The sequence below is a fragment of the Theobroma cacao genome, chromosome 9, assembly GCF_053813885.1.
Source record: "Theobroma cacao isolate CCN51 chromosome 9, ASM5381388v1, whole genome shotgun sequence".
Classification (NCBI taxonomy): domain Eukaryota; kingdom Viridiplantae; phylum Streptophyta; class Magnoliopsida; order Malvales; family Malvaceae; genus Theobroma; species Theobroma cacao.
The window spans coordinates 49,604,685-49,619,331 of NC_142647.1; the positions used below are offsets into that span (position 1 = coordinate 49,604,685).

Sequence of the window (14,647 nt, forward strand, 5' to 3'; positions counted from 1 at the left end):
CGGGAGAACAGAAATTATTTATAAATTTTTTTTGTAAAAAATATTTATATGACATTAAATGAAAATATAAAACCATAAATTATCATGTGAAAAAAATTTAAAATGGAAATGAAGTTTACTCTTTATATTTATGAGCTACGACGGTCTAAAACATCGTTTTCGACGTCGTACTCGTGAAAAATCGATAAAAAATTTAAAATTAATAAATAATACAAAAACAAAAACAACGTATTTGCGTGAGAAGTCCTTTTCTATGTCCTCCTCTCCCTTTTCCTTAATTACACAACAAGGACAAAATAAGTTGTTCATCGTTTCACCCTCACTCTCCTTATAAAATTACTTCTCTTGCCATTCCTCGATGCTCGTGCTCTCCTAAGAGGGCCCGCACTCTGCTAATTCCCTTTCATCTTCTTTCATCTATAAATACCCCTCTCTGCCAGGTTGCTTCCTCCAAACAAAAGTCGCGTATCTCCGTAATTCCTTGCCCCAACCCGAGGCGATATCTGTCATTCTGAATCCCCTCTCCCCGCATTCTTCCCCGAGGGCGGTTTTTGCATAAGAGAGAGAGAGAGAGAGAGAGAGAGAGAGAGAGAGGAAGGAAAGGAAAAGAAAGGACTCGTGGAAGCTCTGCTCGCGTGATGCGTGGAATAGTGGTGACACGACCAAGACATGGCTAGCGATCCTTTCCGTCTGCTTTCTTTCTCTTCTTCTTCTTCTTCTAAATGGCGTTTCTCTCGTTTCATGGTGTATAGGAAATCCAAACCCTAACAATCTCTGCTTTTTTTTTTTCCCGTTCGGTCACCTTTTTCTTCTTCTTTATTTTGTTGATTTCGTTGTAAATATTCAGGTACGATTTCCTAGTTACTCTTCATTGTTCCTCCTACATTGCCTTGTATAACAAAGCTGACGTTTTGATTTGGATTTTTTGTTTTTTGTTTTTTTTTTTTGGTGCGCACAGAGAGAGCGATGGCAGAGTTAGCGAAGGTGTTGTATATAGTTGTGGTGGACGAAGGTGAGAAGAGAGAGAAGGAGACGTCGTCGTTTCGATACACGCGACCGGTTCTTCAGAGCACTCTTCAACTCATGGGCTGCAAAGCTCGTCATGCCTTCAAGGTTTTCCTCTCTTTTTTTGTTCCGTTAACCTTCCTGTTTTCTGAATTTAGATGATTTCCTTTTTTCTTTGCCTAGAACAAATTGGTTGATTTTGCTTAATTATCGATTTACGATTTAATCTCGATTACGTTTGATCAATTGTTGCTTTCTTGTTTGATCGAGAAATTGTAAGTACGAAATAAAAATTAAAAATGTGGATGATGAGGTGATAGATCTGGATTGCTTGTAACGTGTTTCTATGCAATTCATAGATTTCAATTTTACATGATTTTCTTCTTTGCTGCTGAGTCAAAGCAGTACGAATCTTAACAATTTGGTTGTAGCATTTTTTTTCTGTTTCAGTTTTTCAAAAATTCCGCATTATGTCGCTGTCATTGACTTTTTGACTGAATATTTATTCTCATTGTACCTTTAAAACAAGATGCTGGATTGTGGAGGTTTTAGGTCCCTTTTTGTTTCTGCAATTTTAAGAACTTTGGCATAGATCGAAGTTCATGAAGATGAAATCAATTTTGATCTGTTTACCTTTTTTCTTGACGCTTCCACGTTGCAGTTCTCTTTTTACCATGTGATCTCATCATCATCTGGTGATTTTATTGCCTAATCATGTTCACATTATCCGTTTAAGTTTTAGTTGGTGATTTACCTTCTGCTTCTTGTTGGGAGATAGAGATCATCATTGTCATGTTTAGGGACAGTTTGAGACTTAAATTAATGTACTTGTCTAAGTAAGAATATCTAGTTTGAGACTAGGTCTTTTCCTCAATCAGTTGCCTATATAAAATTCTTGTGTACTGCACCAGATTCTCTGTCACATGATCACTTTTGACTTTATGTTAGTTAATTTGGCAATAATTTTATGGTGTTGGTTGTGATATATCATTTCATTTTAATTTTCTAATTCTACATGATTGGTTTTCTCTCTCTCTCTCTCTCTCTCTTTTTTAATTGTTATGGCAAGTGGATCCTTTTGCTAAATGCCCTCTTTATACTTCTTTTCAGATTAGCCAAAGGGTTTTTGCATTGATAAGAAGTGAGTCTTCTTACAACTCTCTACTTCAAGAAGGAAGTGAGACATTGAATTCTGATGGTTTGAGAGGAAACTCTGAGAAGGAAGATGTTTGTCCTGCCAATGGTGATAGAAATAAGAGTATACCATTTGAGTTGTACAAAAGACGCACATCTGTTGTTGTTAAAAGAGAAACTTTCTTAGATGTTGTCTGTGATGCTCTGGCTGAATATAAGTATGTGGGTCCAAACCAGAGGGCTGACTTGATTTTGGCTTGCAGGTATTGTGTGAGATCTTATAACTACCTCAGAAAAAAAAAAAAAATAGAAGACATTGCATATAATTAATTGCTGCATGTTCGTATTCTTTTTGTAATTTCTAGAGGTGATTGTGAGTAGCTTGGACACTGATAGTTTATGCTTCTTCATTTATTCTGACTTGTTTGACATAACAAATTTTTCATAGTATAAATTAAGAGGTAGACTATTCAAGCAACATTGTCTCCAGAGGCTTGTTCAATTGGGTGCCTGCATTTCTTTTTCCTTTTTGGTGGCTTGGCCAACAAGAAGACCGTTCATTATCACAAACATATCATAAGTTTTTAATGTAACAAATTTACATTATTAATGCCTGTGCAAATGCGCATATGTGATATGGGGGTCGTGATAGTAGGTATTAAATGTCCTATGCTTGGATCTTTTGATTGGGGGTCTACAAATCAGATGCAAGCACCTTCTTGTCTCCCCTTGTAACTGTATTTGGTCTGCACTGCAGAATCCGAGAGAGGAAGGAATCTGTAACTGTGCTGTTGTGTGGCACTAGCGGTTGTGGCAAATCAACTCTGTCTGCTTTGCTGGTATGTTTGCTTTGCATATTAATGTTTTATTTGAGTGTAGTTCTACTCACCTTTATATCTTATTTTAGTCATGGTGTGGATAGGTGATGTCAACTAATTTTGTAACTGCATTCCAATAGTGCTTTTGATCATGTCATGCAGGGTAGCAGGTTGGGAGTTACAACTGTGATTTCAACTGACTCGATTCGCCACATGATGAGGAGTTTTGTAAATGAGAAGCAAAATCCTTTACTCTGGGCTTCGACCTACCATGCTGGGGAGTGTTTGGATCCTGTGGCAGTTGCAGAAGCGAAGGCTAAGAAGAAAGCAAAAAAATTGGCAGGCACCACTCAATCACTTCCTAAAGGTGAGCTAGCGGATGGTTCTTCGGCTGGCAAGTCCAATGCTCAACCAATGGAGAATGGTTCTACTAGTACTGAATTGATCAGTCCCAAACAGATGGCTGTTGAAGGATTCAAGGCACAAAGTGAGATGGTCATTGACAGTCTAGACAGATTGATTACTGCATGGGAAGAAAGGAAAGAGTCTGTAGTTGTCGAGGGTGTTCACTTAAGCCTAAATTTTGTTGTGAGTAGACTTTTGGTTTGTTCCTTGCAATCAGATGTATTCATTTCCCCCAACTTCTCTTGTTCTTGTATTGATTTTTGATCTTTGTGTGCAGATGGGGCTTATGAAGAAACATCCTTCGATTATTCCTTTCATGATATACATTACAAATGAAGACAAACACTTGGAACGATTTGCAGTTCGTGCAAAGTACATGACATTGGACCCTGCAAAAAATAAATATGTGAAATATATAAGGAATATCAGGACGATACAGGATTATCTATGCAAAAGAGCTGACAAGCATTTGGTCCCCAAAATAAACAACACAAATGTTGACAAAAGTGTGGCGGCCATACATGCAACAGTTTTCAGTTGCCTCCGGAGGCGTGAAGCTGGGGAGCCACTTTATGATTCTATAACAAATACAGTTGCTGTGGTTGATGAGGAATACCGGAATCAGTGTGCTGCCAATTCGCTGAGCTCCAAGGGAATGTTTCAGCTGATCCAGAGGAATGGTTCTTCGAGGCAACTGATGGCTCTTCTTAACACTGATGGATCTGTGGCAAAAGCTTGGCCAGTTGAATCAGTTGATGGTAATGGAAGGTCCATATCTGGCCATGGGGCAGAGGGTGGAATAGGCATTCCCTTGTATGGACCTTTAATAATTGGCAAGGCTGAACCTGTTAATCTTCAATTTGGTCACTTTGGAATTAGTGCCTGGCCTAGTGATGGTGGCACAAGTCGTGCTGGAAGTGTAGATGAGTCAAGATGTGATGGGACTGATAATGGCAGTAGATACCAATCTTCTTGCTGCAGCTCGCCAAGGATGTCTGATGGTCCTGCAAAGGAGGTATTGACCACTTATCATTGGTTTTTTCTTTTAATACTCTTATCAAAGCTTTTGGTTATTTTTTCATGTGTATGCAGCAAATTAGATGAAATAATAAGCAAATGGAAGTCACCTTTAATACTAATAGTGTGAATTTTTTTTTCTTAATTTATTTTGGGCTTGGATTATTGATTCTGTCTCTTTCTGACAGCTAAAGGAGGAAAATTCAGTGTATGGCAGTGATGAAGAAGTTGACGATCCACCTGAAGCAGACAGTGATGAGGATTTTAGTGATGATGGTGACAAACAAGTCCATGAAGAGGTAAGAACTTGGGTTAGATTCTAGAAGAGATGAATATATATATATATATAAGCATGGCAACCTGCCTTGCAATTTGTTCCAAAAGGAGTTGTTATGGGTTCTTTATATATGTGTTATGTGAAGACCAGGGATACTTTGTTCGAATGTTGGATGATTGAAATGGCATTAGGTTCTGCTTTCTGAGACGCATAGATTTTTATCCTAATCTAAAGTCTTCATCTTAGAGTTGCAAATGAAACAAGGTCTTATATTTTTGCTTTCAGATTCCGTGTAGATTTGACTCTAATTTCTATTCTTTTCTGTTCTACAGGTGGGCTCTGTTGATGAAGGCTCAACAAAGTCAGATGAAGAGTATGATGATCTGGCAATGCAGGATGTGCAGGAGAATGGCTACTGGTCAGATGATGATGAAGACCGTCACGACAAGGTGGTGACGATGTCTGGGGATCAAGCAACCGGCACAAGAGCGGATAAATATAGCAAGAATTTGGACCTCTTCCTCAGAAGTAGAAGTGAGCAGTTGTCCGAACCATTATGCTCTTATTCGTCTCTGCTTATGGAGAGAAACAAGAGGGGATTGGCACCTTTCGGCAATGTTAAAATGAGAAAACGCTCCCTCAGTATTCCAGCCATAGGGAAGCATGGCTCTATAATCAGTGATCCCATACTTTCAGGAGCCCCACAGCGGTAGCCAAAACAGTTTTGTTCTTATTAGCGTTTTGATGTTTTGTTTTATGTCCCATTTGTGGCTCCCGTATAATTAGGTAATTTACCCCCCCCCCCCCCCCCCCCGAGTTGCTAACCCCTCTGCCCATTTTCTGCTCTCATGTACAGTGATGCTTGGTTATGGTTGCATGACTGGCAATGATGCTTTAATGTTAAATTTTATTGTTTTTGATAAATGCCATGGATGAACTCAATTCGTACATACGCAATTGAATTGAGAATCAAAGTTTAACTGATCTCTTGTCTTCATTAGTGCAGTGCCTTTAATGTGGCCAATATGCCATTCTTAATACAAATCAAGCAAGAGATAATCCATTCTTAAACAAAGCATGAAACAGGGAGAGCACCAACAAACTATGGATTCACAAACTGAACACACGTGCATTCTAGCAAAATATGGTATTCTTTGGAATTCCATAGCCAACAAGAAGCTTTAGAGACAAGTTAATTGGTCTCTATCTCCATGTGCCACTGCCACTTCATTTTCGGATTGTGATCTGACTTGTGATACAAATCGAGCAAGAGATTAATGCATAATAGAGCTACAACCACATTGAATCAAATTTAGTTTTATGGATAAAGCCTAATACATGGGAGATTGACAGTAAAAGGAGTAATATCAAAATAGAAGGTAGCATTGCCCCTCCTTGGCATACTATATTAGTATAATAATGCCACTAAGTTTTCTTTTCGGCTCAAACCAAACACCTTCATTTAGGAACGGAGGCCCTCCCTGTGAATCAAATTTTGCTTAAACCCTACTTAAATCACAACTCTTTTCTGCATCAATACTATATGCTCTGAATCATGATTAGATGTTTCGAAATAGGCTTTATTTACATCAGTAAAGCTTTTTCCTGGTTATGCAGCCCAAGTGCAAAGACTATGATGTGGTGTTTGCTGTTCGAATCCATCCGTGGTTCCAAATTTTGTCACCATAGCATTCTGCAAGATTTGCTCCATTCGAAACTTGAAAAATTGTCAGCACTTGTCAGCAGCAGCCCCTGTTTGTTGTTCAAGAGACATCCGTGTTGGTGTTGGCAAAAACAATCATATGAAATCTTAATTTCTTTTTACGTTATCTGGCTTCAGAGCCCCTAGCTTCCTGGAAGTCATCTCTCACACAACACCTACAACGGTTTTTAAGCCCTTTCTATTGCCACTCCACTAAATTTCTTTCCTTGCATTTTTAGCTGATTGCAGATGTGAAGCTTACTGCTTTAGGGCATACACCCCTCTTAATCATTATGTTAAGCAGCATCTTTGCTTTCTCAGTCTGATAAATTTCACACAATAATTTCCCCATCTGATTGCATAGGTACATATCAGAATGAAATCCTTTCCTCTCCATCTCAATTCGCAACTCAAAAGCTTCATCAACCATCCCATTCTGGCAAAATCTATCAATCAACATATCATACATAACCTTGTCCAACTCAAATCCCTTCTTTTGCATCTCATTTACATACTTCATTGCCATTTCCATTTCTCCAACCTTCGAATACCCATTTATTAACGGCCAATATGTATCAGCATTTGGCTTTACACCTCTATTGCTCATTCTATCAAACAACAATAACACATTCTCTATTGATCCTAACTTGCAATAACCATTTATCATCAAATTATACAAATAAGTATCAACTTTCAAACCTTTGTCATGCATCTCTCCAATCAACCTTCCAGCTTCATTGATTTTCCCATAGCTTGTATACCCATCAATCAAAAATTTAAAGGTCTCGACATTGAATTCCACTCCTGCTTTTTCCATCAAACCTAACACCAAATCCAACTCCTCAAAATCCCATCTCTTTGCACAAGCATCTATCATAATATTATAAGTTATTACATTGGCTTTAATCCCTCTATCTGCCATCTCCTCCACTATCTCTCTACCTTTCTTCACATCCCCGTTTCTACACAACCCATCAACCACAGCTGTCAATGAATAAACAGAAATTTCAATACCTGTTTCCACCATTAAATAAAAGAAATGTAAAGCCAACCCCAATTCATCAGCTCCCTTAAGAGCAATCAAATGAACAGTACAAGTTCTCTCATCAATCTTAATCCCATTATTCTTCATATAATCAAAAGTCTTTAATACCTCACCAAATTTTCCATTATCAGAGTAAACTTTAAGCATTAAATTATAAAACTTTGTTATAACTTTGGACTCAAAACAGCAGTTCTCAACAGCAGAAGCTATAACAAGAAAAGGGTACCTGAGACTTTCATCAACCGAGACAGATTTTAGCATAGCTTCAGCATCCGAAAACAATCTGGCTTTAAGAAGCCTACAAGTAAGGGTCAAGTGAGCTTGAAGATCAGGCTTGAAGGAAACCAAAGATTGGTTTTTGATGACAAGGTTGAAGAAACGGAAGCATTTGGAGGCTTTGAGATCTGGGTTTGTGAGTATATCATGGAAAGTGGTGGGATTGAGATCGGAAATAGTAGAGGCATCGAGGGGCTTGGAAGTCGTTAGAAATTGGGAGATAAAGTCCGGTAAGGGTTGATAAGGTTTTGACGAAAGGCCTGATGGGTAAGATTTTTTAACAGTTTTCAGGGTCTTGAGAAAGTTTTGGAGAGTCATTTGGAGTACTGGAGCTCGGAACAAGACCGCAAACTTTGAGCCTCCCCCCTCAAAACAGAAACAAAATCAGTGCCCCCATAGTGTATAGTAAAAACGTAAAAGAGAAGCACTGAAATTGAGTCGAGGTGTCGTCCTGGCTTGCCGGGCGTCCTTTGGTTTGGGTTGCTGGTGCTTAGATCATGGGCCTGCTTTGCCTTTTGTTTGTTGCTGATTTGGAAAAAGGGGCCTTGTTTGCTGATTGTTCTGTTTTTGGGTTTGAGTTCAGCTCTGGCCCGAAAATGGTTTCATGAACATTTTCGAATCTGATTTTGTAATTTTCTTTTCTGTGTATAAACCAATGAAAGAGGAAATAAGTAGGGACTAAGAAGATGGGTATGGATAAACACTCATTAATCTGTTGTCTCTCTTTTATCAATAAAAGAACATGCATTTTCCAGGCAAGGAAAAGGAACCTAATACCCTATGCTAACCCTGGTGTCATCTGAAAGCATCACATGATATCATGATTTTGCCAAATGAGTGGTGTTAAATACAGAAAAAAGAGCCTCCATCAATGGCTGTGATTGTGACCACATTTCTCCCTGATTCTGAATCTTCAGCTTGGTCACACCTTTGCACTAAAAACCAGAACTTCAATCGTTCATTGTAAAAGCAACCTCTTCAGCCCACGCCCCAGCTAATATAGACTGAGGTGCTGCAGAAATCAGCATTAACTGCACCGCAATCTTCAATTCATTATGGCCAAACATGAAAGATCTCATGCCTGGCAACCCATGCTGGTCCTTTCACTTGCATGCTTGCCACGTGAAAACCCACTGCTTCTATCAGATGGACCACGAACACGCAACAATGGGGGACCATTGTTGGCCTTTTGGGTCCACTCAGCCAATGCTCTTTTGAAAAGGAAAATGAAAATTTTGTGTACTGCTATGTGACAACATTGAAAAAGGAATCCTTAATCATGGCGGATCACGTTTTTCATTTTGACAAAAATTTTTCAAGATTATCAGGCGTGTTCTTGTTGTCTAATCTGATATTTTCATGTTCATAGATCACACATGAATGATTTTGATTCAACAATTCTGACATACAATAGTCTTATAGCAGGTTTCTTCACTCTTGGGATAGCTTTTCTCGTGCAAGGACTATATTTGATTGGATTCAGATCGATGTCAAAGGAAAAGAGGTACAGATGCGTGGCTAGCTATGTTCCTCAGAAACATCTACAGAAACCCCACTCCCAAACTAAGCCCCGCTTCATGAAAATAGATGTGCAGAGAAAGGAACAGCTTTGATTTATATATCAGAAAACACACATTAATTAAACGAAGCTTTTTGGAGATATTTTAAGTCTTAATCTTTGATGATGGAAGAATGGTATTACAGGTTTACTTGTAAGACTTAATTTCCTCATCCATTTCCAAATCTTCATTTGTTAATCACATGGAAGGTGTAAGGCAGAATGATTAGAGATACATGCAGAAGCATTAAGTTACAGTGCCTTGTATTGAAAAGCTTAATGATTTGCTTCAGCTTCTTGGACTTGAACTGAAACCATGCATACAAGACAAAAAGGATATATCAATCCATGAAAATATTTTTAGCCTATATGTGCATTGCCCATGTGTTCCTTTTGTTGGCTGATTGCATGTAGCAGCCTCTTTTCCAAGCCAATTAGATGGGTTGGAAATTTGTCACCTTATCATTTGTTTCAAGCACCAGCATCTAAAAAGCCTGATTCATCTATTACTCTCTTGTCATAGCATTCAAAATGTACCAGGCAATTAAACTTTCACTACCAGAAAATAGTGTGTAATCTACGTACAGAAGAAAAAAAGAAAACATCAGCAAGAATTCATATAGTTTCCTTGTATTTTTTCCCCATGATTAAGATCAGTTATCATATTGATCACATATGGATCATCCAGCTTTTGATGAAGTTTTCAGTAACACAATAAAGTGAGTACAACATGGAGTTCATGTGGTACCTGCTGATGTGTGTGGTGTGCAGATATCCAACGCAGGAGCTCACACATACAACCACGCAAAAGAAAGAATCATAGCTGAGTTATTGTTTAATCCAGTTCCCAAGCTCTGAAAGCAATAAAAGCAACCAAAAAGATAATGAATACTTAGTTTCTGCAACCAATAGTCAGGGTTCAATACTGATAAGCAAAATATCTAGTTTCTGCGAAGAAACTGATCAAAGTCATCAAAATCGAGAGTTTCTCAAATTTTCATTACCATGTGACTATAAGTTTTTGTCCTTGACAGCCCAACATGACATGACTTGGGAATCCTGGCACAAGAATATTTTTGTACGAAGTAGGACCATAGATATTATTATCGTGAAAACAATATTGATTGCACTATACACCCTTGAGTCCATTCTATAATTAGATGTCTTTCTTTCCATGATTGTCGAAGCATTTGCATTAAATCGTACCCTGCAGTGGTGTTTTCATCTTAGTTTCAAGCCAAGAGAAGTTAATATCTAATACCGTACCTAGCTGGTGCTTGATGATAGACTACTCTGCTAGATTTTCAGATGAATATTAGCAGAGGGAAACCGGTATAGATATATATATAGTAAAATAAATAACCGATAAAAAAAATTTTAATTGAATTCAATCGTAGATTATAGAGTGTCGATTCATAAATAATACATAATTAACAGGGCTAAAAGATCTTAATACGAAGCAATATTATCATATAATTGTAGTTAAAACAAGGGTTGTAAATCAATGTTAGAGATTAGGGGCAAACCAGTAACAATTGAAGCATTATCAAACTTCTTCATCATCCCAAAAGGGTCCTATTGGGTTTACAATAGACTATGATTCTAGGTTAAGCAAATGTAGGTGTACACAAAAAACACACACATAAGTTATGCAAAGCCAAAGAGAAGGGGATCCTCAAGATTACTACAAGGTGAGAAGAGAGAACTTGGAATGAAGTAACTACTAGGTGAGGTTCCTACATATGAAAACCAAGTCATCTGAAGCTAATCCTTTAGTCTGACCTTGAAAATCTGACTTGGTATTGTATAGATCGCAAATAATAGTACATTCTTTTGCGGATTCTTTAGCTAAATTTGGTGTGCTTCGTTTCGAAATACCTTGTATTTGGTAGTCAAATATGTTCTTGTTTCTCTAACTATACGCGTGTCTCAAACATATTAGGATATTGCATACATATCGATTTTCTGATATTAATAAAATTTGGTTTTCTTGACTGATAAAGAAAGAAAAAAAAAACAGTAAATTCATATGTAAACGACCAAATGCGCGTATGCATTACTGCATAGGTGTACTAGACTGGAGCCATTCATTGTACCATAGATGCATGCTTGTCTTTCTTCCTATTGGAGTATCAGAGAAAATTTAAAAATGGGGTACCACCAATCAATGATGATGGGACTCCAATTTCGTAATCCCAGTCATCTATTTTGTGCTTATTAATACTTGTAAAGGAGGAAATTATTACCAAATGGAAAAGCACATGGTAAGAATTATATATGTGTACTACTTGTTTGTCATTGTGAAAAAGTACTGAGATTTTTATTACAATTGTAAAAGGAAAGTTACAAATCTGAAGTTAAGGTTAAGAATCTCTTGTACCTTAAACTCTTGCTTTTACTAATTCATCTGCAAGTGAGTTTGTTTCTTTAAAGATGTGATTTTTCTTGTATGAAGAACAAAAATCTTGAAAACTTTTTCTCTATGACTATAGCATATTGCATTGCTTTTGAGGAAGAATTATATTTGATATTCCTAGCTGATTGGTTTTATTAGGTTTGGAATTTGATTGAGTATGTAAAAGCATGCCATCACAACTACCCAAGTATTACAGCAGCCAAATTCAAGAGATCCAGCCTTACCAGAAAGTCATAATTTGCAAGCTATCTTGGTAACTTCTGAACATGAAATATTGAAGAAGAAAGTTGTTGACATGGTAGTTCTATGTTAGCAGTGAGAATATGGAGTTTAGATAAGGGACTGACATGAAAATTGGAGAGGCAGATATGTTCAGAGGCAGACTAGAAATGGATAATGTGAATGATGATTACACTCAGGGGCAGAGATCAAAAAGGGGGCTTAATTAACTAGTTAATGAAGAGATATGGAAACTAGTTGAAGATTGAAGAACTGATTGGAGAAGCAAAACAAACTAAAGGCTCAAGTTCCAATGCTGACTAGTTACAGAATCATACACATAAAGCTTTCTAGACTCAGAGCCCAGAAAGATTTTTCTGCTGAAACGAAACAGGAAACTGACTCAGAGCTACAGTAAGAACTTGACCAAGAGATATATTCAACAGAAAGAAGGCCTATATGCATGTTACAAATATGGCTTAACCCTTAATTTTTCTCTTGGCAGAAAGACAAACTATTCAAAAGATTTTCCATGATATCTTTGTAATAGTTGATAAGTCAGTGGGCCAATCAGTTTGGCTAATAAGAATTTAATGCAATGAACGGCTAAGCAGGAAGAAACTAGGGCCATATACCCTTAACGTATAGGGCACAGAATATGAGTACCAAAAGCTTGGAAAGTGATGGAGGCACACAGAAATCCATAACTTTTTGTAGATTGAATTATCACTTTCTTGGCTGAAGAAGCAAAATTTTACTGATATTGTGAACAACTTTCTGGGGTACTAGCTAGTATTATTGAAGAGATGAGAAATAGGTGGGACTGCACAGTCTATAGAGAGAGAGAGAGAGAGAACATGGTGAAGGGTCCAAGTTGCAAGATGCGTCTCTGGTGGTTGGTCCACCAACAAGGGGTGATGGGTGATTAATGCAAAAGCTATCCACAACACAAACAATATTATGGCAATGCCAATGTGACATGTTCCCACCATGATCTCTCTTTTCCACATTGAAGTTCCTCAGGGCAGTTCCAATTTTCAACGATCTAGAAATTCTTAAGGACAAAATCCACTTGGAAGAATGTCCACAAACTTTTTTCTTTTTTTTTAATTTTTAAAATTGCTTAATCAAATATGTTTTGAAATCTTTTCTTCTAGTGAAGACAAAGGTGGTGGGAAGAACCAAAAAAACTTGCAGTAAGCTATTTAGCTGATATCATCAAATCCCATAAAACAAAACAAATCGAAATCACCTCATTTCTCTCTCACCTTTTCTTTTAGAGTTTGCAGTCTCTCCTGGAAGCCAACCCAACACCTAGCTGGCCTTCATGGAAGCTCATTAGAAAACCAGTACCATCCTTACAGGGAAGATTGCTCCTTTGCCTATCTGCAATCCAGCAAGCAAAAATCTTTAATGATATGATCAAAAATCAAAGATCTGCAAACTACAAGAATGGATCTAATCTCTTTTAACAGCATCAAGCAAAGATAACACAACAGGAGATAACATGGGTCGATAAAGATTTCACCTTTTTGAGATATCCTCTCAACAGCTTATGTCAAAGGCTCTATCTTCTTTTTTTTTTTTCTTTTAAGTTCCTGGGCAAAGTCCCTTCTCCATGAAAAAGTACCCATTTCCACTGCAGCAGTATATATCTGGCTCAGAAGAATAATCATAGATCTGCAAGTCAAAGTCCTTTTGAAACAGCCTAGTAGACACTATTTGTTATGGCTACCTTACCCTGCAAAGTGCAAAAAAGAGAACATAACATTAAAAAACTTAAAAAAAAAAACATTAAATCCATTTACCCCATCAAAGATTGAAGTTTAGTATATAAAAGAAGAAAAAAACACTATATACCCACCTGACAACAACAGAGAAAGGGGGGGAGAAACCTTTGCCAAGAGAGAATCATCTTTTTTTTTTTTTTTTGGTTGTTGATGTTATGATTTCGAAGTGTGCAAAGTGGCACACTGTACTTTGAAACTGAGAGAAAGAAAGGGTCTTTTGTATAGTCGTTTATTGCCGATGCAGCATCATCAAGATTCTCACTTTCCAAACAACTTTGGCATAAAGGAGAAGGGAAAAGAAAGGGGAAGGGGAGAAAAAAAGAAGAGAGTTTGTATTATCCATCACCACCACCGTGCATTTGCATGTGAATCTTGATGATGCTACACCCGCAAACAACGACTGTCAATCTATCTATCCAATATCCATGCACAACATAAAGAGAGAGAAAGCCTTGCTGGAACTCAATATGGGATTTAGTATATAAAAGGAGAGGAGAGAAAGGCAAACATTTGAGTTTGACCCAAAGGGCCAAAGATCATGGGAAAAATCTTTGGAAGAAAAACAAAATAAAAATAAATAAATAAGAAAGACTTTATATCCTAAAGTTGTTCTTTTATTAATACTATATATATATATATATATTTATATAAATTAATATTAAGAAAAATTTTCGTATTCTTAGCATCAAAGGGGGTGTGCACGAGGACCAGCTGATGTGGCCTGTTACCAGTGGTTAAAACATAAAGTGATTACGTGAGAGCTGCCCAAGAAGAATCTAACAAGTTGAACCTCCATCTCTATAAACAAACAAAAACACACCCACAAACCCTATTTTTCTTCTTTATAATATGAAGTAAATCAGGGGAGGGGAGTTAGCATATTTTTTTTTCCACTGGAGAAACAGCAGTTCCTATGGAAACTAGCAGATGTACTGATCAAAAGCTAAGCAGCTGCTAGTATCTTTTCAAAACTACCCATGTCGAC

At 37.4% G+C, this 14,647-nt stretch overlaps 2 protein-coding genes and 1 long non-coding RNA gene across 3 annotated transcripts; 1 reads left to right on the forward strand and 2 right to left on the reverse strand.

The window, feature by feature from the left end:
• The first annotated feature begins 448 nt into the window (after positions 1-448).
• On the forward strand, positions 449-5,640 carry LOC18590931 (P-loop containing nucleoside triphosphate hydrolases superfamily protein). The gene is made up of 8 exons (XM_007016762.3): positions 449-847; positions 959-1,113; positions 2,116-2,402; positions 2,897-2,978; positions 3,120-3,545; positions 3,640-4,377; positions 4,568-4,678; positions 4,989-5,640. The coding sequence occupies exons 2-8, from the start codon at positions 967-969 to the stop codon at positions 5,367-5,369; spliced, it is 2,172 nt and encodes a 723-aa protein (XP_007016824.3). The 5' UTR covers positions 449-847; positions 959-966; the 3' UTR covers positions 5,370-5,640.
• A 148-nt stretch (positions 5,641-5,788) lies between these two features.
• LOC108663456 (Pentatricopeptide repeat (PPR) superfamily protein) lies at positions 5,789-8,772 on the reverse strand. Its single transcript, XM_088809524.1, has one exon. The coding sequence runs from the start codon at positions 7,995-7,997 to the stop codon at positions 6,594-6,596; it is 1,404 nt and encodes a 467-aa protein (XP_088665650.1). The 5' UTR covers positions 7,998-8,772; the 3' UTR covers positions 5,789-6,593.
• Positions 8,773-13,141: 4,369 nt separating this feature from the next.
• On the reverse strand, positions 13,142-14,232 carry LOC18590932 (uncharacterized). The gene is made up of 3 exons (XR_001929481.2): positions 13,737-14,232; positions 13,401-13,613; positions 13,142-13,258 (listed from the first exon to the last, which is right to left on the reverse strand). It is a non-coding gene; the product is annotated as an uncharacterized LOC18590932 (long non-coding RNA).
• Positions 14,233-14,647: the final 415 nt, after the last annotated feature.